Below are 25,658 nucleotides of genomic sequence, written 5' to 3' on the forward strand. Positions count from 1 at the left end.
AGTAGAGTTCAGCAAAAGAGGAGAAGATGAGCTTGTCAGGTCAGCAAAATCACGAGACGGCTAATGTGTCTGGAACAGACAGAGTGAACAAGTGGCTGGGGAAAGATGAGAGTGTTGGGGGCACAGTATAGAGTTTGAATTTTGTCCTAAATGACACAATAATCTTATGCAGAGACACAACATACATCCTTTTCATATAAATTTCATATACATTCATTTAAATTTATAAACCTATAAAATTGGAGCTGCTCTGGGACACAAAGGGCTCCCTGCAGCCCCTCTCCCCAAACTTCTCACCTGAGCAGTTTTTGGAAGCATTCTGAGAGAACCCAAGAATTGGTGGAGGTGGAGAGATGACAACTCGATATCCATAATCTAGTCCAACGCTCTAATTTACAGATGGTGAAACCGAGGCTAAGAGGAGGTGAAAGGTGGAAATAGCATTTTAGGAGGGAATGGGGGAAGGGCCCATAGTCGCTAAGGGAGGTAGGGGTAGGGCCATGGTTCACCAGCTGGAGAACCTGGCCATCCAGGAGTTTACTGACCAGTGGTGGCTGTGAAGACAAAAGGTACATCTTCCCTTCATCATGGATTTTGGCTCTGGGGTAATAAATCAGCAGGAAGCACAGAGGAGCCCTCTTTATTTCCTAGCCCCCCTCATTTGCATAGGCCAATTCGGAAAGAGTAAATTCCTTCCCTTCAGGATTAAGAGTGAATTGGGAAGCCTGCCTTGGTTAGCATCTCCACATTTCCTCTTACAGGCTGTGTTTGTTTTGTTTTGTTTTGTTTTGCCATTTCTAGGGCTGCTCCTGCAGCATATGGAGGTTCCCAGGCTAGGGGTCGAATCGGAGCCTCCAGCCTACACAAGAGCCACAGCAACATGGGATCCGAGCCGTGTCTGCAACCTACACCACAGCTCATGGCAACGCCAGATCCTTAACCCACTGTGCAAGGCCAGGGACCGAACCCGCAACCTCATGGTTCCTAGTTGGATTCGTTAACCACTGAGCCACAATGGGAACTCCCAGGCTGTGCTGCTTAACCTGTGCACCCAGACTGAAACTCAAAGCAGCTTAGTAAGAATTCAAAATCTCAGTTCTTTTTTTTTTTTTTTTTGCCACACCTGTGGCAGGCAAGTTCCATCAAACCCATGCCACAGGAGTTCCCATAGTGCCTCAGCAGAAACGAATCTGACTAGTATCCATGAGGATGCAGGTTCAATCCCTGGCCTCACTCAGTGGGTTAAGGATCGGGCATTGCCATGAGGTGTGCTATAAGTCCCAGACTGAGGCTCAGATCCTGAGTTACTGTAGCTGTGGCAGAGGCCAGTGGCTATAGTTCCGATTCAACCCCTAGCCTGGGAACCTCCTGCTGTGGAGCATTCAGCCCTAAAAAGACAAAATAGAAAAACAAAAACAAATACCCCGCCCCCCCAAAAGCCCCATGCCACAGCAGTGACAACACTGGATGCTTAACCCACAGAGCCCCAAGGAAATTCCACATTTTCGGTTCTTTTTTTTCTTTTTATGGTGCACCTTCGGCATATGGAATTTCCCAGGCTAGGGGTCCATCCCAGCTGCATCTGCGACCTACACTACAGCTCACAGCAACGCTGTATACTTAACCCATTGGGTGAGGCCAGGGATGGAACCCGCATCCTCATGGATACTAGTTGGGTTCCTAATCTGCTGAGCCACAATGGGAACTCACCAAAATTTCGGTTAACCATCAGCAATTGTTAAGTCTTGGGGAAGAGACACACAGGGCTAAGATTTAGCCTCCTATGCACATTGGGGTCTTTTCCCTGGACAGTCGGCCCCACTGACACGTGCCCACTATCTGGGTAGGTCTATCTGGGTACACAGAAACCTAATAGACTGCACCCTCTGTTCATCTGGAGTGATTTCCACAGGAATCTATACAGACCACTCTCTCCCAAGAGCAGCTAGCCAGCGCTCTATTTTGGTTTCTTTCCTCTGGGTGCAAAGGCCCAAGGGTGTAACCTCAGGGTGGGGCGCTGACTCCACTGCGGGCAGGCTCCAGGAGTGTCTCAATTCCTGCTTCATCCTCTTTCCCTTTTGTTGGGCAGACTGGGGCTCAGTAAGACAAAGGCCATCCCTGAAGCGGAAAAGATCCGCACAGTCGGGAGAACTGGGGACTGAAGGAGGCCAAGAGGCCAAGACCCGCTAAGACCATGAAGCTGCGGAGCACCGAGGAGGCCTAGAAAGACCCGCCTCTCGAACCCCGGTCCCCCTCCGCTTCCAGCTTCCGGGATGGGCGCGGCTTCCGGTTCCGGCGGTGGGCTACAAAGCTCGGGGGCGGGGAGCTGGTTTCCTTTCCCTGGACCCGGTGGAGGGCCCTCTAGTTTCATCGCAAGCCGCCCGGTCCCCCCGCCCTCTGAGGGGCACCTGCGCAGGTGAACTCCCCTTCCCGCCCCCTGGCGCCTCCCCTTCCCCCGCGCACCGTCGGGTAGGAACGGGCGGCCGGCCCCGCTGCTCTAGGATGGGGAGGCCCTGCCCGCGGGGTGTGCGGGCTGCTCGGCCTGCCGTGGCTTTGGGTCCCCGCTTCAGCTCCGGAGGAGGAGGACGGCCCGGTTCTGGAGCCGCAGATGAGCCTTTTCCGGCCAGATTTCTGCCCTCTGAGCCGCACCCAGGTGGTGGGAGGAGTCGGCCCACCTCCCCGCCGGGATGCGGGTGACTTCTGTACCGGGCTGAGTGGTCCCACCGCTTTGTGACCTTGGGCAAGTCCCCTCTCCTCAAGCCTCAGATTGTTTATCGGAATGGAAATGACAGTAACGGTCCTATCGGGAGCTTTGGACGAGGGAAAGCTGCTGCGGAATGTCTGGCCCTAAATGGCCAACAGCCGGGCAGGCTGCTGTTACTGGAGGCAACTGGGGCGTTGGAGAGTCAGATCGGGAATTTAACCTGAGTGGCTAAGAGGATCACTTAGGGAATGTGAAATGCTCAGCACAGTGTCAGATAGGAAATAAAGGTGCCCTAAACTGGAGGTATTAATTGGTAAGGGTAAGCATTTCGGTCTGGCATGGCAGGTGGGCTTCTAAAAACTGATAGGACTTAATAAGCTAGGTACATTTGCGGAGCTGGTTCATCTTTCAGAACCAACCGTGAGAACCGGCCCACTGACCGTTGAGATTGTTCCTAACAGTCGGGATGGTGAAGATCTCCAGTGCTGAGAACTAGAATAATTAATAAAAGGTGTTTTCCGAAGCGGATTAGGGGTTTTCACTCAGAATGATTTGGGGCCAGAGGAGGAAACTGGAAACGACTCCTCTTTGAGTTGTGAAAGTAACAGTTATAGTTTACAAGAAAATACAAAAAGATGTACGGAAAATGTTCCCTCTTTTACTGTTCCTGCTCCTCAGAGGTTAAAAAGAATTTCTTTGATAACCTTCCAGGTATTGTTTGTGGATACATCAGGCAGTATATGCTTATGTGTATTTTTATTTCCCCAGATGGGATCATACTACACATATGGAAGGGCACCTTGGTTGTGAGGTTGTGTATTATGAGACAGCTTTACATATCGACTCTCTTAAGCCTCGTTCATGCCTTATAAGCCTGCACAGTATTCCCCTGAGTGGTGGACAGTATTTGTTTAATCATTCCCCTGTTGAAGGCTTAGGTTGTTCCCGAGATTTTGTTTTCTTTCAAGGTACCCTTGAGTTTTGGAGATATTCTGCTTTTGTCCTTGTTACCCTGAGTTAGTTAACAACTTACTTTGGGGGATGAGCACATCCTGTTGATTGAACAGAAACCCAGATATGAGAAGAAGCAGTGTACTCAAAGAATCTCTCACCTACAGGGTCCAGAACCAGTTCAAAGACTCCTGGAAAATGGGTCAGTGACTGGAAAAGAGGTATTAGGAGCTGAGGACTATTTAATTCAGGGGAGCTGGTCAGTGTTGTGATTGTTGGCTTCTGTCAGTTGTTGCCCAGGAAACAGATTTGGAAGAATCTCTGAGGCAGGAGAGATTTTAAAATATCAACACTTCTGCAATACGGAGTAGGGAAGAACTAATTTTTTTTTTTTTTTTTTTTTTGGCCAAGCATGCCGAAGGTTCACGGGCCAGGGATCAAACCTTTACCACAGCAGTAACCTGAGCCACAGTAGTGACAATGCTAGATCCTTAATCCGTTGAGCCACCTGGGACCTCTGAAAAGGACTTGGATGAGAGGGTGACAAAAAGATGGTCTTTGTAAAGTGACTTCATCGTAGGAGTTACAATCTTTGATTGGACATCCCTGATTTGAAGATTAAAATAGTCATTTCTATACTGTCATCTGAAGTCTTCTTTTTATTTTGTCTTTTTAGTGCCATATGTGGTTCTCAGGCTAGGGGTCCAATGGAAACTGTAGCCGCCAGCCTACACCACAGCCACAGCAACACCAGTTCTGACCTGCGTCTGCAACCTACACCACAGCTCATGGCGACACCGGATCCTTAGCCTATTGAGTGAGGCCAGGGATCGAACCCATATCCTCATGGATGCTAGTTGGGTTCGTTAACCGCTGAGCCACAACAGGAACTCGTTATTTTTTTTTTAAATAAATTAACCTAGGATGTGGTTTTTCTGTAAATAATCCCTCTTTGGACTGGAGCCCCAACCCAAATGAAGCAAAACCCTTTTTTCCCTAGCACTTCACAAGTATTTGATTTGCCTGCCCTACCCCCAACCCTCTTCCTCCCACTCCAGCTGGTTTGCTAATCCTGGAGCTGTCAAGCATCCAATGAGTCAGTCTATACTGCTAGAATTCTGACAAGTTCAATTTTCTGTACACTGTAGGAGCTTAGGATCTTGATCTTAAAGGCTTTTTTCCTTTTTTTTTTTTTAATTGCCTTAGACTCCACCCTGATGGTAGTTCCTAAAGTATGTTTTTCATTTTTTTAAAAATCTTTTATTTATTTATTTTTGCTTTTTAGGGCTGCGCTTGCAGCATGTGGAAGTTCCCAGGCTACGGGTCGAATTGGAGCTGTGGCTGCCCACCTACGCCACAGCCGCAGCAACTTGAGCTGCGTCTTCGACTTACACCATAGCCCATGGCAATGCCAGATCCTTTTTTTTCTTTTTTTTTGCTTGCTTGCTTTTTCAGGCCGTACCTGCGGCATGTGGAAGTTCCCAGGCTAGGGGTCGAATCGGAGCTGAAGCCCCTGGCCTACACCACAACCACAGCAACTCAGGATCTGAGCCATGTCTGCAAGCTACTCCACAGCCCACAGCAAGGCCAGGGGTTGAACCCAAAACCTCATCGCTCCCAGTTGGGTTCCTTAACCCCTCAGCCACGAAGGAAACTCCAACACCAGATCCTTAACTCACTGATCAAGGCCAGTCATTGAATCTGACCAGTCGGGTTCGTTTCCACCAAGCCACAATGGGAACGCATACTTTTTATTTTTTGGCCACATGTGGAAGTTCCTGGGCCAGAGAGTGAACAATGCCAGATCCTTAATTTCTTGCACCACTAGGGAACTCCATAAAATACCTTTTTTTTTTGGTCTTTTTGTCTTTTTAGGGCTGCACCTGTGGCATGTGTGTAGGTTCCCAGGCTAGAGGTCTAATCGGAGCTGTAGCTGGTGGCCTACGCCAGAGCCACAGCAACGCCAGATCCGAGCTGCGTCTGTGACCTACACCACAGCTCACAGCAATGCCAGATCCTGAACCCGCTGAGAGAGGCCAGGAATCAAACCCTCAACCTCATGGTTCCTAGTTGGATTCGTTTCCGCTGCGCCAAGGCTGGAACTCCCCTAAAATACCTTGTAACACTTGCTCTTTTTTCATCATCTTGAAAGAGATAGAGGGAGGTAGAAAAAGAGTAAATGTAAATAAACAGACTTTTTTCCTCTCTACTTTGGCACTTCTTCATAATTTATTTTTGTCTTTTTTTTTTTTTTTTAGGTTTTCTTAGGGCCACACCCAAAGCACATGGAAGTTCCCAGGCTAAGGGTCAAATCAGAGCTACAACTGCCGGCCTACACCACAGCCGCAGCAACTCGGGATCCAAGCCACATCGGTGACCTACACCACAGCTCATGGCAATGCTGGATCCCTGACCCACGAGCAAGGCCAGAGATCAAACCCGCATTTTTATGGTTACTAGTGGGATTCGTTTCCACTGCGCCACAGTGGGAACTCCCATAATTTACTTTTGGATATAGCAAATGCTCCATAAAAATAGTTGGAGGAAGAAAACACTCATGATTTTAAAGATTTCCCTCCCTACAAACCATGTGCATATATGGTTTTAAGATCACGTAAAATACTTTGTAATGGGGGAAAAATGGATGAAAGATTCTTCAGCTAGCAAGGCCAGCAGTCTTGATTTTTTTTCTCCTTTGAGAATCTACCTCTTCCATTTTGGTAAACTATTGATGTATTTTCTCAATTATGTCAATTGATCCAGCAAGAGGAAACCAAGACAGAATTCCTAGTAGTTTTATGAAGAATCTCTGTTAGGATTGAAAAGTTCATGGAACCTAGGTCTGAACCAGATCCATGAGATCAAGGAAGTCTTAACATCCTTCGTGGTCTGTTTTTGCTGACCTCGACTTTTCTCTTTGTCCCTAGGAGTCTGAGAAATCCTCTTCCAGAGTTCTAAAATGGAGATGGAAGGGGACCCAGAGATGCAAAGAAATGGGGAAATCCAGAATGATGACATAAGTGCACTACCAAATGAGATGTTGGCTGAGGAGCCAGAGGTGGTCCTTAAAGCACCTCCCCAGGTCCAGGTGCCACCAGAGAGCCTCAAAGACTCTGAAGAAGACCTGGAGACCGTGCCCCAAGGGAGACCTCTCACCTCTGCAGCCTCCAGGCAGAGATTCCGGAAGTTCCGCTACGAGGATGCAGCTGGGCCCAGGGATGTCCTCAGACAGCTCCAGGAGCTTGCCGGACAGTGGCTGAGGCCCGACATTCACACAAAGGAGCAGATTGTGGAAATGCTGGTGCAGGAGCAACTCCAGGCTGTCCTCCCTGAGGAGCTCAGAGCCAGGGCACAGAGATGTCAGCCTGGGGTCAGAATCACTGGCTGAATCTCGCTGCTTGCTTCTTGCTCAGCCTACATGTGGGAAGTAAGCAAAGGCTCTCTCTGTTGCAAAATCGAGCTGCAACCTCTTCGAGCTTGCCTTTGACTAGCTGTAGGAAGAATCAGAACCCATGCCTGGACCCTTTTCTGGCTGCAGCATCTCTATTTCCTGGGACTGTGAACTCCAGAATGAGTTTCCCTGCCCTCTTGTTAGGACAATCAGCCTGCTGCTTCATTTTTGCTCTGCTAAGATGCCTCCTTTTTTGCACTTTGTGACATGCTTTAATATATTGTTTTTGTTGTTGTTTCTTTTTTTAATGTACCCAAAGAGGTGATTGCCTCAGCTTTAATATTCTTGATTCTTGCTGTGGTGGCATGAATGGAAGCTTCTGTAACCCCACCAGTAACTCATTTTGGATGTCCTTAAAATATTAAAGTTTGGGGTTTTTTTTAATAAGAATGTCCTATGGTGATTTCCCAGGTTAGCTAGGTTAGCTCTTAGTAGTCAGCATTTGAGAAAGATGCGATGATTATCAGGAGGAGATGTGAGCTAGAGATAAGACCTCTGTGGCGTTCACTGAGCTAGGAAATAGAAACAGGCCTGGCCTTTGTTTTCAAATTAGAATTTAAATTGGACAAAACAGAGAAGGGTGAAACAGGGTCATGAGAGGTCACTCTCAAGAGGAATTGCTCGATTTGCTTTCTCCATTTCCAACACCTTTGTTCCACAGCTTGTTTTCCTGTATAAGAACTCACTCGAAACCCTCTGCCAGTGTTGCTCTTCCTGCAACGGAGGTGCTCCTGGCTTGCTGTGTGGAGGTCTGTACTTTGGTTCACAGCTGAGACAGAGCAGGTGCTGTAGTGGAGACAGGCAGAGAGTACATGGCAGCTGCTTCCCCAGCATGACCCCGTCTTGAGGAACCCCTCTGCCTCTGCGGCCCAGCTCTTGGATTTGTAGATCTACTCCTGTAACAAACCTGGCACCAATTTGGAGCCTAATCTTTTGGCATAGGGGCTGGTTAGCTCCATGCTGGAACTCGTGTTGCCTCTGCTCATGTTTGTTTAGTACTTCCTGTGCTGTTGGGGCTCTTCCAGATGCTGCAATAGACATATAAAACAAAACATATGTTTTGTTTTGTCTTTTGTCTTTTTAGGGCTGCACCCGCAGCACATGGAGGTTCCCGGGCTAGGGGTGTAATCAGAGTTGTAGGCGCTGGCCTACACCACAGCCACAGCAATGCCAGATCCTGAACCCACTGAGCGAGGCCAGGGATCAAACCCGCAACCTGATGGTTCCTAGTCGGATTGTTTCCGCTGTGCCGTGATGGGAACTCCAATATAAAAGCCAGTTTTAAGGAAAGAAATGTATAGTTTCTTTCTTTCTTTTTAGGCCACACCTGCAGCATATGGAAGTTCCTAGACCAGGGATTGAATCTGAGCTGCAGCTGCCACAACGGCCAGTTCCCACTGTGCTGGGCTAGACTGAACCTGTGCCGCGACAGTCAGATTCTTAACCCATAGTAAAAATTCCACTCTGGCAAATCTTAAGCTCTTCGGCATGAAGATTAATGCTATACCTCCAACTTTGAGAACGTTTCATTAGGATGGTTTACTGTGTGCCAGGATGAGATGAAATGCATTTTTTTTTTCTTTTAGGGCCACACCCACAGCATATGGAGGTTCCCAGGCTAGGGGTCAAATCAGAGCTGCAGCTGCCAGCTTAAGCCATGGCTACAGCAACGCCACATCTGAGCCATGTCTGTGACCTACACCACAGCTCATGGCAATGCTGGATCCCCAACCCACTGAGTGAGGCCAGGGCTTGAACCCACATCCTCATGGATAGTCAGATTTGCTATCAATAAGCCATGATGGGACCTCCCATAAATGCATTCTTGATTCATTTAATCCTAACAATCACGTGAGTTTACCCATTCATGTAAACATACCTGCTTTACAGATGAGAAAACAGAGAATCAGCATTTAAGTAACGTGGCCAGTGAGTGGAGGAGCTAGAATCTGCGCCTAGATTTCTGTCCCCCAACCTTGGCTTTTTCCATCAGGTCTAGAATCCCCTGTGTGCGAGATGTTTCTTCCTTGGCTTTTCTTTATCTTAATATTACAATTTAAAATAACATTTCTTGGACTTCCTGTCATGGTGCAGTGGAAACGAATCCGACTAGGAATGTTGAGGTTGCGGGTTTGATTCCTGGCCTCGCTCAGTGGGTTCAGGTTCTGGCATTGCCGTGAGCTGTGGTGTAGGTCACAGATGTTGCTCAGATCTGGCATTGCTGTGGCTCTGGCGTAGGCCAATGCTACATTTCCGATTAAACCCCTAGCCTGGGAACCTCCATATGCCGTGGGTGCGGCCCTAAAAGGGAAAAAAGACAAAAAAACAAAACAAAACAAAAAACATTTCTTTGATTCATTTGACATAGAAAATGTATGAAAAAAACCAAAAATAGTCTGTAATCTCGCTAGCTGTCACTAATGTTGACATTTTTTAAAGTTCCCAAAATACATTTGCAAGAGTTCCTGTTGTGGCTCAGCAGGTTAAGAACTTAACTAGTATCCATGAGGATGTGTGTTCAATCCTTGGCCTCACTCAGTGGGTTAAGTATCCGGCATTGCTGCAACTGCAGCATAGGTCACAGATGAGGCTCAGATCTGGTGTTGCTGTGGCTGTGGTGTAGGCTGGCAGCTACAACTCTGATTCCACCACTAGCCTAGGAACTTCCATATACCCCAGGTGCAGCCCTAAAAAACAAAAACAAAAACAAAACCCCAAAATCATAAAAACATATTTGCATGTGTATAGGAAAGTCCAACAGTATAGAAGAGTACAAAATGAAAATTTAAAAGCTCTCTTCCCATTAACAATTTCTTAGGTATCCTTCCAGAAAATAGAAATTATGTAAGCAGTTATACACAGGTGCACATACACTTACATCCCTTTTTATTACACAAAGTATATATTATGCATGTTTGGTATGTGTTTTTTCTTGCACAATAAACCTTAGCAATTTTTTGCTATCATCATACTGAGATTTATTTTAGTAAAAAAAAGGAAAACTTTTTTAGGAGTTCCTGCTGTGGCAGGGAGGGTTAAGGACCTGGCATTGCTACAGCTATGGTGTAGGTCACATTCAATCCCTGGCCCAGGAACTTCCATATGCTGCAGGAGCAGCCAAAAAAAAAGGTGTTTTTTTTTTTTTTTTTTTTTTTTTTTTAGCAGCTGCATAGTACTCTGAATGGCTAGCAACTAGCCTTATACTTTTCAGTAAAAAATGCAAGGTTGGAGTTCCTGTTGTGGTGCAGCGGAAACGAATCCAGCTAGTACCCCTGCGGATGCAGGTTCAGTCCCCAGTGTCACTCAGTGGGTAAGGACCCCGTGTTGCTGTGGTTGTGATTTTTACCCCTAGCCTGTGAATTTCCACATGCTGCAGGTGTGACCCTGAAAAAGCCAAAAAAAAAAAAAAGTAAAGCAAAGCAAAGAAAAGGCAGGGTAAGCAATGTAGAGGATTTAGGTATGGAATGGAACCTCCAAAGCATAAGTGAAGTTTAGAGAGCTAAGTTACAGAGCCAGGAATCAGTCCAGAACTGATACAATGCACAGTTATCAGCACCATCTCCCAGCAACCTTGTGGTACCAACACTTTCCCATGGAAATGAACTTACAGATGCTAATCCTTACCCCAAATAAACTCAGTAAGAGGAGAAGCTTGAAGTCATCTCTGTTTCGTCTGGCTCTAGCCCCATGTCCTTGCCACAAGATCACACTGCCTGAGTCCTAAAAAGTAAAACAACTTCAAGTGTTTCAAAGCTTCCAGAGATTTGGCAGTGTAGCTGTTCCCTATCTCTATTGCCACTTGCCGAGATGATTCCTGTCCTTTCTCTACTCAGATCACCAGTGCCAGTCATTGTCATTCATTGAGTCAATCTAGACCCCAATTCTAAAGAACCCTAAACACTTTTTTTTTTTTTTGGTTGAATGAATGGCATGCGGAAGTTCCTGGGCCAGGAACTGAACCCCTGCCACAGCTGCAAACCAAGCCGCAGCAATGATGACACCTGATCCTTAACCCACTGAGCCACCAGGGAACTCCAAAAGAACCCTAAAACCCTAAAATCTTAGGGAAAGAGGAGGACAGTGTAGAGGAACTAAAGAGAAATATTTTTAAAATGCCCCATGTCTAATTTTCCCTTTGTGCTTATTTCAACTCCATTTCACAAGATAATAATTTATCTAGTTATTGAAAAGGGCTCCTGCCAGATGGCTGCTGGGGAAAACGAATGTGAGGACCGCAGGGTAATATGAGATTCCTAGCAACTGGCGCTGGACCCATGGAAAAATATGTCATCTCTTGGGCAGCTACTGCCTGAGCAGTGAGTGGGTGCCAGGCCTTGGTTGCTGGAAAGGAGGCCAACTACAGGGAGTGTGGGGGCCACAAGGAGTCCATCCCAGTGTTGGTGGAGGCTGGAGAATTCAAGCATAACTAGCTTTCCTAGGAGTACCACGCTCGGTCAGTTTCTGCAGGCAGCTCCATACAAGGCCCTTGACAATGAGTTGACTATTTTGCTAAGCATTTTCCACCCACTGTCATGCATTTATTGGCCATTTTCCCTTGGCCCAAAATGCCCCACCCTTACACCTCCCCTGATCTTTGCCAGCCTACGCATATTCATTCTTTCTTTCTTTCTTTTTAGGGCCAAACCATGGCATATGGAAGTCCCTAGACTAGAGGTCTAATCAGAGCTGTAGCCACCGGCCTATACCACATCTACAGCTATGCAGGATCCTTAACCCACTGAGCAAGGCCAAGGACCGAACCTGAGTCCTCATGGATACTTGTCAGGTTTGTTAACTACTGAGCTGCCATGGGAACTCCCCATTCTTTTTTTTTTTTTTTTTTTTAATTAAAAAAATTCGTCTCCTATTCATGCTTCATGACATAGATAGCCATGGTCACCTTTGTGAAGCCTTCTTTGATTTTTGCCTTGAATTAGCATTTGAAGCCCTCTTATGAGCTCCTATAACACCTTCCCTTTAGTTCTAAGTCCCTGTCATTCAGCAAATACACATCATGTACCCAACGTGCCATGCCCTGTTCTAAGTATCACACTGTAATGCAGTGTCTAGTGTGTGTCCCCAAGTGGATTATAAACTGCATAAAGAGAATCTCTATGTTCTTGGCCTCCAGTACAGGACGTGCACGTGGCTGATCCTCTAGGAACAATTTGATTTTAGTAGAATACCCATCGTAATTCCTTGATTCAATGTGCTTCCTTCTAGTGAACACAGATAACTAGAATTCATGGGAAACAATTTAGCATTTCATTGGAGGGGGGCAGGGAGTAAGATGATTAATTCCTGTTTAAGGCTGGAGATGAAAACAAAAAACCCAGAAAGGGAAGCTTTCACTTAGGTTTCACTAGGGTGGCTGGGTTCCTTCTCAGTTCTACACCTGACATTGCAACAAGGTGAGGTTAACTGCCCTGGGCTGGCTCTTCTTGAAAACTCAAAGGCCCTCTTGGTGCCTAGCAACAACCTGACTGCCCAGAATAGTGATTTTGAAGCTGGGTGTGTCTCCTGGGCAGGAAGCCACCAACACCACCAAGGCAGCCAGGGCCTCCCCTTCACTTCCTCTGAGCCAAAACTCCGCCTTCACTTGGGGCCAATACTTAGTGTTTTGCAGCCCGGTTTTAGGACACAGATGGGATGTTTTCTAGCAAAGATAACTCCAACGCTTATGAGGTGTGTGATCTCAGACAAGTCAAATCTCTGAGCTCTAGCTCCCACGCCTGTCTTGTTTCTGTCTTATTCCCAGCTAGGGTCATCCCAGCATAACACCGGAAGCACAGAAACCTTCAGTAAATGCGCTTATATCCAAACCTACTTGGTTAAGGGAAGAGGCAGTTAGTGATTCTCTCTCAGCTGTGCCATTGGTCTTGTTCCTTCCTTCCGAGTCTCTCTCGCAAACCCCTCCACCTTCCTATTTCTCCACCTTTCCTGTTCTTACCTTCTCACTCCTCCTCATCTCTCTCCTCATTGCTTGTCTTACCCACAGGCACTGAATCTCATCATCTAAAAAATTCTACGTGTTTTTTTTAGGGCTGCACTCGCAGCATATGGAGGTTTCCCAGGCTAGGGATCAAACTGGAGTTACAGCTGCTGGCCTACACCACGGGCACAGCAAGGCGGGATCTGAGCCGCATCTTCAACCTGCACCACAGCTCACAGCAACGCCGGATCCTTAACCCACTGAGTGAGACCAGGGAGCAAAACAAGAACCTCATGGTTCCTACTTGGATTCGTTTCGGCTGCGCCACAACGGGAACTCCAAAAATTCTACGCTTCTTAAAAAAAAAAAAAAAAAAAAAACACAAGCATTAAAAAAAAATTTTTTTTTTAGGGCCACACCCATGGTATTTGGAAGTTCTCAGGCTAGGGGTCAAATCAAAACTGTGGCTGCTGGCCTACGCCACAGCCATAGCAACACCAGATCCAAGCCAAGTCTGCGACCTACACCATAGCTCATGGCAACACTGGACTCATGGAGCAAGGCCAGGGATCTAACCCACGTCCTCATGGACACTAGTCATGTTCCTTACTGCTGAGCCACAACAGGAATTCCCATTTGGTTTTTAGGTCAATACTACCCATATAGGGACCTTTGGCTTTTAAAATTTAAATATAACATGCATCTTATAACGTACACAAATCTTAGGTGCATGACTCGATGTATTTATACAAAGTGGGCATACTCCAAAAACCACCTTCCAGATGAAGATACAGAATTTCACCAGCTCCCCAGAAATATCCCTCATACCCTTTCCTAGTCATTAACCCTCTGAAAGGTAACTGTTAGGAGTTCCCATCATGGCTCAGTGGTTAACGAATCCGACTAGGAACCATGAAGTTGTGGGTTCGATCCCTGGCCTTGCTCAGTGGGTTAAGGATCTGGCGTTGCCGTGAGCCGTGGTGTAGGTTGCAGACGTGGCTCAGATCCCGTGTTGCTGTGGCTCTGGCATAGGCTGGCAGCTACAGCTCTGATTCGACCCCTGGCGTGGGAACCTCCATATGCCATGAGAGCGGCTCAAGAAATGGCAAAAAAGACAAAAAAAAAAGTAACTGTTAGGATTTCTATTGCCCTAGAGAAGTGTTGCCTGTTTCAGAACCACATGGAAAAATACAACATACACCCCTTTGTGTCTGGCTTGTGTTCAAAAATATATCTGTGCAATTTGTCTCCTGAGCATCCTGCTTTTCCATGCCTGTGGACCTGGGCATGCCTGTTCTTTCTACCAGAAAGCTGTTGTATTGGCATGCCTCACCCTGGCCTGACCAGTCTGTGCAAGTCCTCTAGACTCAGATCAAACCTCTCTTCTTAGGGAAATCTTCCCTGATTAGTTCTGTGTTCGAATCCCAGCTCATCTACCTATCAGCTAGATGACTCGGGGCACCTGTCACTAACCTCTTCAAGCCAGTGTGTTTTTTTTGTTTGTTTTTGGGGTTTTTTTTTTGGCTGCACTCAGCATGCAGAAGTTCCTGGGCCAGGGATTGAACTTGAACCACAGCAGTGACAACACCAGGTAAATCCCCTATTATTATTGAAGATCTGTTTCTTTTTTCCCTCCTACCTCTTCCCTCCTTCCTTCCTCTCGTTTCTTTCTTTTGCCATGCCCACAGCATGTGGAAGTTCCAGGGCCAGGGATCAAACCCATGCCATAGCAGCAACCTGAGCCACAGCCGTGACAATGCCGGGTCCTTAACCCACTGAACCAGGGAATTCCCAGAGTTTCTATATTCTAGAGTGCATGTGAATTTCAATTGAGATAATACATATTAAACACTGAGAACAATGCCTAGAAGACAGGCAGTATTTCATAAATGTTAGGTATAACTCTTGTGGATTCTCTTCTTATTCCCCTAGATTGATAGCCTGTCTTCATGCATTTTGATTATTGCTTGTCCCGTTGTGCGACCTTAATTCTTTGAATAGGGATTGTATTTTCATTCATTGTGTTTTTTCAACAGTCATTTATGAGAACATACTCTATTCTGGCACTGAGGGTACAGTGGTAAAGAAAGGCCTTCAGTGTACTTCTTAATGGGAAGAGACAGACAGTAAGAAAAATAAAGACGTGAGATAATTCTTTTTTTTTTTTTGTCTTTTTGTCTTTTTGCCTTTTATAAGGCCACTCCCGTGGCACATGGAGGTTCCCAGGCTAGGGGTCGAATCAGAGCTGCTGGCCTAGGCCAGAGCCACAGCAATGTGGGATTCGAGCTGTGTCTGTGACTTACACCACAGCTCACAGCAACGCCAGATCCTTAACCCACTGAGTAAGGCCAGGGATCGAACCCGCAACCTCATGGTTCCTAGTCGGATTCGTTAACCACTGAGCCACGACGGGCGCTCTGAGAGCATTTTGGATAATGATAAGTACTAGGAAGGGAGTTAAGCCAGGCGGTGTGAGAGTGGATTAGGAGTGCCACTTAAGCTGGGTGAGGAGGATGTCTTCCTGAAGAGGTGATATTTGAGCAAATACCTCCGGGTGGAAAGGAATAGGCACGTGCAGAGCAGGAAGGAGAACAGCAAGTGTGATGCTCTGAGGTAGGCTCTGAAAGCTCAGGTGTGTCTGGGGAACAACAAAGACAGCAGCACAGCTGGAGCTCGGTGAGTGAGTAAATGGTCCAGAGGAGGTTGGAAGAGCCAGGAGAAGCCATTGAAATGGTTAAGCAGGGGGATATTCTTTGCCTTTGCCTCCAAGCTGCCTAGTGCATCATAGACACTCTCTGTTGAATGTTTGGGACCACATGCCCATGACCAGTTGGTCCACGTGGGCGATTCTCAGATGATTCCCAAGTTCAAATGTCATCATTGTGCCAGGTTCCTCTGGGTTCTTAGAAGCCCTGCTGGATGGGGAAGGAGTTGCTCATCTGTTTCTAGATTTTTCTCTTCCATCCCATCTCATTCACCCTTCTTCGGTGACCCACATTATCTCCAGCAGAGACGTGTAACAGAGATGGAGGCAAGCCTGGGCTGGTTAGACAAAAGGCAGCTAGGAAACAGGTTCAGTCAGTCTGTCTCCTTTCTCTGACTCCAAGGAGGATCCAGGTCCCTGGACAAGTGTAATGATGAGGCACGAAGTGGAGGAGGGAGGCTGAGCAGCAGGAGGGGCTGCAGAGAGAGTGGAGGGTGGGGTCAAAGCCTGATGAATAGGTTTTAGCTGCAGCAGCCCTGGACCCTTATGGTGTGGCAGGTCCAAGCAGGAGTACATCTGCTGTCCTTGAGGAAGAGCAGGGCTGCTGGCAAGGCCTGGGCCATGACCAGCCAGAGGAGGGAAGGACCAGCCAATAAGTATATCAGAATGGAAGTGTAGGCTTGAGTCTCAGTGATTTACACAACAACATCAACCTTCTGGTAACAACAGTGAGATCTTACTTTTCTTTCCTCCCTCCCTCCCTTCCTTCTATCCTTCCTTCCTTTCCACACTGCAGTATATGGAATTTCCCAGGCTAGGGGAGTAAATCAGAGCTGCAGCAGCTGGCCTACACTGCAGCCACAGTAACATGGGATCGAAGCCATGTCTGTGATCTATGTTGCAGCTTGTGGCAATGCTAGATCCTTAACCCACTGAGCGAGGCCAGAGATTGAACCTGCATTCTCATGGATACTAGTCGTGTTCTTAACCTGCTGAGCCACAATGGGAACTCCTTTATTTAATTATTTCCAACCTTAATGTTTAATTTTTTTGGCCACACCTGCCACATGCCCAAGTTTCCAGACCAGGGATCTATGCAAGCCACAGCAGTGACAACACTGGGTCCTCAACTGCCAGGCCACCAGGGAACTCCTCTAACCCTAATTTTTATGAACTATTACATATCAGAAAAAGCACATCAGACAAATATACAGTACAATAAATAATTACAAAATAAACATCCATATACTCATCACCCAGGTCCTGAAATAAAACACTGTCAATCCTGTCCCTCAACCCTGAAAACTCCACCCCTTCCCGATCACAACCTCCTTCAGAGGAACCAGTAGCTGGGTTTTTATAATAATCATTCCTTGATCTTCTTGATAGCTTTATTGTCTATGAATTATGTAGACAATCTTTTTTTTCTTTTTTGGTTTTTTAGGGCCACACTTGCGACATATGGACGTTCCCAGGCTAGGGGTCGAATCAGAGCTGTAGCCACCGGCTTACACCATAGCCACAGCAGTGGTGTAGGATCCGAACCGTGTCTGCGAACTACACTACAGCTTACGGCAACGCTGGATCCTTAACCCACTGAGCAAGACCAGGGATAGGACCTTCATCCTCATGGATGATAGTCAGATTCATTAACCACTGAGCCATGTCGGGGAATTCCCTAGAAAGTCTTAAATGAGGATTTTCTCATGTAAATCTTCAGACTGAAGACCACAAAGGAGAGCCTTTTTAATGTGGATCCTCCTCTTCTTTAGTAAATCTTGGCAAGCTCTAGGGAGACAGTAATGGATTTGTGGTTTTTGGCATTTGGCAGGGGATGCAGTTTTGAGGCTTCTCTCTCTCAGCCCATGTTTAAGTGCTCACTGTGTTTTAGGCACCTGAAGAGCACTGCTAGGGACACACAGATGCATCCAAAACCAAGCCTGCCTCTGGGAGCTTAGAGTCAGGAGAGAAAGCATGGATAAACATGACAGAACAGGGTGAGGCCCGATGAAATCCTCAGATAAGTGCTGTGGGTGTTTAGAAGAGGCAGTGATCACTTTTGGCAGCAGGAATCAGAGTGAGCTTTGTGGAAGAGGGAGCATCATGCTCATTCATGCATTATTTATCAAACATTTTTGAGGGCCAGCAGGAAACGAGGTAAAAGGAAACAAAAATAAGACTCCCGCCTGCACATGGCCTAATGTTTAGTAAGCTCAGATACAAATGATACCAAAATGGTATGCTTTAAATACAGAGTGTGGTAGGAATAATTGTTTGCCTGGGGTTGTCAGGGAAGCTTTTAGAGCTGAGGTCTAGACTTGTCCTTGAAGAAAAAAAATAGGAGTCTGGCAGACGGATAAGAGAACCACTGAATCCGCAGTCAGAGTTGGGAAAGAATGTAAGGTCAATGTTGGCAAAAGGTACAGTTCCTGGTGGGAAGGAGAGTGAGGCTTGACAAGTAGGATGGATAAGCAGGAAAGGTGTTCTAGGTAAAGGGAACAGCATGAGCAGGGGCATAGAGGCCAGAAATCATGGTACCTGCATGCACAATACTAAGTAATTTAATCTAGCAGAAGCATAAGTATATGATGGAAGTTGTGATGGCTAATTTTATAGGTCACCTTGACCTAGCCATGGCGTGCCCAGATATTTGGTCAAACATTATTCTGGATGTGTCTGTAGGGTTTTTCTGGGTGATATTACCATTTGAACCAGGTTGAAGAAAGCAGATTGTACTCTCTAATATGGTGAGCCTCATCCAATCAGTTGAAGGCCTGAATAGAACAAAAAGGCGGATCCTCCCTTGAGGAAGGAAGAATTTTTCCTGGCTTTGGACTCAGACTAAAACACTGAGTATTCCTGGGTCTTGAGCCTACTGCAACCGAAACTTTGGCTCTTCTGGTTTTGGGGCTATAGGACTGGAACTATACACCATCAGCTCCCCTGGGTCTCCAGCTTGCCAACTCAATCCTGCGGACTTATCCTCCATAATTGTGTGAATCAATTCCTTATAATAATTGGTACAGCCACTGTGGAAAACAGTATGTAGGCTTCTCAAAAAACTAAAGGTAGAATTTTATGATCCAGCAATCTTACTCCCGAGCATCCATCCAGAGAAAACCATAATTTGAAAAGATACATGCACCCCAGTATTCATTGCAACACTATTTACATTAGCCAAGACATGGAAGCAACCTAAATGTCCATTGACAAAGGAACGGATACAGAAGATGTAGTACATATAAACAATGGAATACTACTCAGCCATAAAAAAGAATGAAATAATGCCGTTTGCAGCAACATGGATGGACCTAGAGATTATCATAGTAAGTGAAGTTAGACAGTGAAAGACAAACATCATATGATATTACTTATATGTGGAATCTTAAAAAAGGATACAAATGAACTTATTTGCAGAATAGAAACAGACACACAAACTTTGAAAACAAACTTATGGTTACTAAAAAGGACAGGTTGGGGGGGAGGGATGGATTGGGGATTTGGGATTGGCATATATACACTGTGGTATATGGAATGACCGTCCAGTGGGGACCTGTTGTATAGCACAGGAAAGTTCTCCCCAATATTCTGTGATAATCCATATGGGAAAAGGATCTAAAAAAGAATGGATGTGTGGATATATAAAACTGAATCACTTTGCTGTACAGCAGAAATTATCACAACATTGTAAATCAACTATACTTCAATAAACTTTAAAATATGAAAAAAATTTAAAAATTCCTGGAGTTCCCGTCATGGAGCAGTGGTTGGTGAATCTGACTAGGAACCATGAGGTTGTGGGTTCGATACCTGGCCTTGCTCAGTGGGTTAAGGATCCGGCATTGCCATGAGCTGTGGTGTGGGCCGCAGACACGGCTTGGATCCCGCGCTGCTCTGGCTCTGGCGTAGGCCAGTGGCTACAGCTCCAATTAGACCCCTAGCCTGGGAACCTCCATATGCTGTGGAAGCGGCCCTAGAAAAGGCAAAAAAAATAAAATAAAAAAATAAAAATTCCTTATAATAAACTCTCTTCAGGTAGGTAGAGATTTAATAGGAAATATAAACAAATGTATATATAGATAGATGTAGATCTGTCTAGCTATCTATTGAATATCCTGTTGGTCCTCTGAAGACCTCTGACAAATACAGAAGGGAAAGGGAAATAAGTTTGGAAAGACAAGTGGGATTATCGAGGACACAGACTACCTGGCTAAAGGACTTTGAATTTTATTTTGAAGATAAGGGAGAGAAAACAATGTGGGGGCACTCCCTGAACTGGGAAGTGACTTAATAAAAACTGAGATTGGGGAAGATGATGGTTGTGTTGTGTAAAGCGAATTAAAACAGAGGTTCTTTTTTTTTTTTTTTTTTTTTTTTTTTTAAGGACCTCACTCGGGGCACATGGAGGTTCCCAGGCTAGGCATCAAATCAGAGCTTCAGCTGCTGGTCTACACCACAGCCACAGCAAGCAGGATCCAGGCCGCATCTGCGACCTACACTGCAGCTCAAGGCAATGCCAGAATCCTTAACCCACTGAGCAGGACCAGGGATGGAACCTGCCTCCTCATGGATACCAGCTGGTCCATTACCACTGAGCTACAATGGGAACTCCCTCTTTTTTTTTTTTTTTTTTTTAACTTTTGGCCATGTACATGGCATGTGGAAGTTCCCCGCCCAGAGATTGAACCAGTGTCACAGCAGTGACAATGCTGGGTCCTTAACCCACTGAGCCACCAGGGAATTCCAACACAGAAATTCGTAAAGGAAGCTTCTAGAAATTGGATATTAATTTTGTGGTTTTAGGATCTAATGCAGAAAAGTTTGGGAACTCTGAATGTACAAAGGTACAAGGGATCAGAATAGACAGAGGCTCCATGGAACCCGAAGCATGTGGGAAGCAAAAGATGATTTCAGTGGTGCTGATGGAACTTATGAGCAGCTGGGAATTTGGAAATGGGGGTGAATAAGGGCTGGAGGAGATAGAGATTTGGGAATTATCAACATAGAGGCTGGTGGCAAGTACTACATTGGGTCAGCCATGGTGAGCAAGGGTGGCAGAGGGATTCTTCAAGGGTCTTGTAGTTGCAAGTGATGGAAAGCTACTTGACCTGGCTCAGGCAGGAGAACAAATTGGTGGCTAATGTGACTGTAAATTGAAACAAGACTGGATGGATCCAAGGGCTCAAACAATGCTGATGGGACTTGGTTTCACTGTCCTGCCTCTCAGCTCAGTTTCCCCCTGTGTCTTGGTCTCAGTCTCAGGCAGTTTCTCTCCTTATAGTGGGAAGATGGTTGCCCACAGTGCCATGGTTACATGCTGCCTTCAGCAGATAAATTCATTTAAGTAGACATTTCTGACCAAAGTTCCAGAATTGAATCTCGCTGTTCTCATTGTGTCATATGCTCATTGCTGAGATGCTGTGGCAAGAGGGGCTCTCTAAAATGCTCTGATTGGAGTTCCTGGCATGGCTCAGTGGTAAGGAACCCGACTAGGCTCCATGAGGATGTGGGTTCGATCCCTGGCCTTGCTCAGTGGGTCAGGGATCTGGCATTGCCATGAGCTGTGGTGTAGGTCATAGACATGGCTTGGATCTCTAGTTGCTGTGGTTGTGGCTGTGGGCTGGCAGCTACAGCTCTGATTTGCCCCCTAGCCTGGGAATTTCCACATGCCTCCAGTGCAGCCCTAAAAAGATGAAAAGAAGAAGAGAAGAAGAAGAAGAAGAGAAGGAGAAGGAGAAGGAGAAGGAGAAGGAGAAGAAGAAGAGGAGAAGGAGGAGAAGGAGAAGAAGGAGACGAAGGAGACGGGAGAGGAAGAGGAAAGAGGAAGAGGGGAGAGGAAGAGAAGAAGAACAAGAAAGAAGAAGAAGAAGAAGAAGAAGAAGAAGAAAGACATAACGAAGAAGATAGAAGAAGAAGAAGAAGAAGAAAGAAGAAGAAGAAGAAGAAGCAGCTCTGATTGGCCAAGCACGGGTCACACATCTATCCCAGAGACTGGGAGTATACTCATCTTCTCTAGAGCCACAGGGATTGAGAATTTGGGGAAGAGTTGCCCCAGAAGAAATGGAAATGCTGTTACCAGGGGAAGAAGGAATGGACACTGTGCTGGTAACCAAAGGGGGAAGGAGAGCTGGAGACCCACAGGCTGCCCTCCTGTAAATATGAAAGATCTGCAGCCAGTGGGGTAGGTGGGAGAGAGCACTGGGAAGCTGGGGTTTGTGCAGGCAGCTAGGAAAGGGGTAGACTAGGGTCAAATAGTAATCTTACTGCTTTTGGGGCTGGGTAAAGATTGGGGAGGGAACTTCTGAAAAAAACCCAACAATGTAACAGACAAAGTGCTAAGTGAGTTCTTGTCCTCAGAATAAAGGCAGGAAAAGCCAAGCATTTGGGTGACACCCCACCAAGATAATCCTGCTGATGGAAAGGGCAGACATTGTCTGGGGACATTCAGGGGATTGTGAGATGGGATGGAGGAAAGGTCGCTGCCAACCAGTCTTGCAGGGAGAGAAAACAACCCATTTTCCCTCAGGTTTAAGAAGCAAAGCTCATGCATTTTTACAACAGTCAAAAATTTACAAAAAAAAAAAAAAGGAGTTCCCGTTGTGGCACAGTGGTTAACGAATCCTACTAGGAACCATGAGGTTGCAGGTTCGGTCCCTGCCCTTGCTCAGTGGGTTAACGATCCAGCGTTGCTGTGAGCTGTGGTGTAGATTGCAGACGCGGCTCGGATCCCGCGTTGCTGTGGCTCTGGCGTAGGCTGGCGGCTGCAGCTCCGATTCAACCCCTAGCCTGGGAACCTCCATATGCCGTGGGAGCGGCCCAAGAAATAGCTAAACACACACACACACACACACACACACACACACACAAAATTTAGAGCAGCCCAAAAAAAATTCAAACAATAGGAGATTGACTGGATAAATATTGTAAAAATATCCATACAGTAGAATGCAGCTTTTAAAAATGATGTTTTATTTGACATGGAAAGATGTTCACAATGTAGTTTCGAGAGAGAAACACAGAGTACAATGTGTTTTTTGTGCAATAAATGTGTGTAGGTATATTTGTATCTGTGAATATCTGGGAAGGTGTACACCAAAATGTTAATAGTATCACTAGGGTAGGACTGCAGCTGAAGCTTATCATCTGATTTCACTGTAATAAACCTGCTAGGTAGCATGTGGGTCAGCTAGAGTCCCAACTCTGCTACCGCCTGGCTTGGTGACCTTGGGTAAGTCTCTTAACACCTCTGAGCTTGCATCAATAAGTGAGGGTAATGGTTCTTAGGCCATAGGGTGGTTGTGAATTTTACATGAACTACTATGTTTAGATGCAAATTTGTTAGCATCATACCTATAGTAATCACTCTAAAACGTAGTTCTTGTTTAATTAAAAAAGTCCAGGAGTTCCCGTTGTGGCTCAGTGGTTAACGAATCTGACTAGGAACCACGAGGTTGTGGGTTTGATCCCTGGCCTTGCTCAGTGGGTTAAGGATCCGGCGTTGCCGTGAGCTGTGGTATAGGTCGCAGATGCGGCTCGGATCCTGCGTTGCTGTGGCTCTGGCATAGGCTGGCGGTTACAGCTCCAATTAGATCCCTAGCCTGGGAACCTCCACATGCCGTGGGAGAGGCCCAAGAAATGGCAAAAAAAAAAAAAAAAAGACCAAAAAATAAAATAAAATAAAATGAAACATTCGAAACAATAAAAAAAAGTCCAAAGGGAAATATGACTATTAAAAATATTGTAAATAGATGTCTTTCTTGGCCAAATAACTGTGGCAGTCATCAATAAATGAATTATTGTAGTTCCCCTCGTAGCTCAGAGGAAACTAATCTGACTAGTATCCATCCATGAGGATGCAGGTTTTATCCCTGGCCTTGCTCAGTGGGCTAAGGATCTGGCGTTGCCTTACGCTGTGGTGTAAGTTGCAGACAAGGCTTGGATCCCGGGTTGCTATGGCTGTGGTGTAGGCCAGCAGCTACAGCTTCAATTTGACCCCTAGCCTAGGAACCTCCATAGGCCAGGGGTGCAGCCCTAAAAAGAAAAAAATAAAGAACTATTATTAAGATAAGCTATTTTCCTCTAACACTAGGCACCGTCTGAGAAAAGACCGAGAAGGCTCCTATTCTGAAGTGTGCACACTGGCAAGGAAGACGGATGACAAACAGGTGCTGTGAGGATAGGATGATCAGGAAGGCAGTGACATTTGAAGGCAGAGGGCCAAAGGAAGGACTGTTGAAGAGGAGGCAGCCAGGGGAAATTGTGAATCTGAGGCCTTGTTGTGGGGAGGAAGTCTCTAAACCAATCGATGACGGATGTCGCTGGAACGAGGGACAGTAGGGTGGAAGCAGAGAAGCGAGCACTCAGCTCTCAAGCCATACGGGCCGGGGGAGTCAGAGAGCCATCCACTTGCATTGTGGTCACAAGTCATGCCCCTTTTCGAGTAGCCGCTGTCTTCTTTGCAAAATCAGGATGATGATACTTTGAAAAAGTGCAAAGATCAAAAGAAATGTTAGTTGTGGTGCTTTGCAAACGACAATTTATAGCATTATTACAAATATATGACAGCCACTGGAGAAACAGTTACAGGCGCAACACACGAAAGGGCAAGCAGGGCTGCCTGGCGCGTGCGCGTTAGGCTGCCTGAGCCTGGGGAGCGGATGAATTCAAGCTCCGCCCGAAACAGCTCGGCCTCTTTTCGCCTCGGATCCCTCCCACTTCCGCGGGCTCCCAACGCTGCGTCTTCTGCGTGCTGACGTCAGGCGCGTGCCCCTGTCCGCAGCTGAGGAGACCCCGCGCATTGCTGCCAACGCCCCGGCTGAGGAGCTGAGGTGAGTGCGGGGTCCTAGGCTCCCCGCGGGAGCGGGTTCCCCACCGTCCCGTTTCCGCTGCGCCGCGCCCGGCCTCTCCCAGTCCACAGGGACGCCCCGCGTCTGGGTTCCTGGGAAGCTTGGGAGCGCGGGGCGTGGAGTGTGTGTGTGTGTGTGGGGGGGGGGTGCCCGGCTCGCGCGGCGCCGTTCGGGCGAACGCGGGTCCGGGTTCTGTCCGAGGACGGAGGCGAGGAAGTCGCGGCGGGCAAGGCGGGGGGCGCACGTCGGCCGAGAGGTGTGCGGCCCGGCTGTGGGGTGCCGGGCCGAGGGCGCGGCCGTGCTGTCACCCGGCAGCGGCGGAAGGAAGGGGTCACACCCATCCCGGCCGCCCGGCTCCCCTCCCCCCGGCCCTGCGGACCCCTGAGGCGGGCGGCGGGCCCGGGCGCCGCGAGCCGCGGAGACGCTCGCGGGCGCCCGGGCTGCCCGGGGTGGCGGTGGCCCGGGCTTCCAGGCCGGGTCTGCCCCCCGCGCCCCGGCCTCGACTTCCTGCTTCGCCCGGCGCGGCCGCAGACATTTTGCGGCGGGCGGGGGGGAGGGGAGCGGATTGCGAGCGCGGCCGGGAAGTGGCGGCCGGGGAGCGGGCGGCTAGCTGACCGCCCCGGGTTTGCCTGCGACGCGCCTCTTTCCGCGGTCCCGCAGCCGGACGCCTGGTCCCACTGGGTGGGCCTGGTCGCCGCTTCTCCGGTCTTCTTTATTCCTGCCTTAGGTCGAGTTCCTGATGCCGTTTCCGTTTGCTTCTCCAACTCTCTCCCTGCCTTTTCAGCTGAAGCTTCCCTTTCAGGGAGTTACCTAACCACCTCCCGAAACTGTCGTTCAGCCTTTTGCCCAGTTCCTCTCATTAGGGGGAAAATTTCTTTGTTCGTTTGTGTTTTTCGTCCCCTTTAATCCCAGAGAAATGCAGTGTGGAAGATTACGTCATCGCAATATAAGGGGTGAGAGTTTTTAACTCCTACAAGTCATGGACTCACTAAATTAAGACAGCATTTTGTAGCCTTGGTTGGGTCACCCATTGGCCTAGCCAACCTGTTTCCCAACGCATCAGAGATGAT

At 47.3% G+C, this 25,658-nt stretch overlaps 2 protein-coding genes across 2 annotated transcripts in view; both read left to right on the forward strand.

The window, feature by feature from the left end:
• The first annotated feature begins 2,070 nt into the window (after positions 1-2,070).
• LOC125133918 (SCAN domain-containing protein 1-like) lies at positions 2,071-7,490 on the forward strand. The gene is made up of 2 exons (XM_047792605.1): positions 2,071-2,416; positions 6,583-7,490. The coding sequence occupies exon 2, from the start codon at positions 6,615-6,617 to the stop codon at positions 7,041-7,043; it is 429 nt and encodes a 142-aa protein (XP_047648561.1). The 5' UTR covers positions 2,071-2,416; positions 6,583-6,614; the 3' UTR covers positions 7,044-7,490.
• Positions 7,491-24,489: 16,999 nt separating this feature from the next.
• The window catches only part of CDC42 (cell division cycle 42), a 53,306-nt gene continuing 52,137 nt past the window's right edge, over positions 24,490-25,658 (forward strand). The window contains exon 1 of the mRNA XM_047792362.1: positions 24,490-24,570. The gene's annotated coding sequence lies outside the window, so the exon portion shown is untranslated. The remainder of the gene's footprint in view (positions 24,571-25,658) is intronic.

Source organism: Phacochoerus africanus, chromosome 8 (assembly GCF_016906955.1).
Source record: "Phacochoerus africanus isolate WHEZ1 chromosome 8, ROS_Pafr_v1, whole genome shotgun sequence".
Classification (NCBI taxonomy): domain Eukaryota; kingdom Metazoa; phylum Chordata; class Mammalia; order Artiodactyla; family Suidae; genus Phacochoerus; species Phacochoerus africanus.

Excerpts from the sequence above, each read along its gene's own strand:
- LOC125133918 (XM_047792605.1), top strand. The coding sequence starts at position 6,615 with ATGGAGATGGAAGGGGACCCAGAGATGCAAAGAAATGGGGAAATCCAG.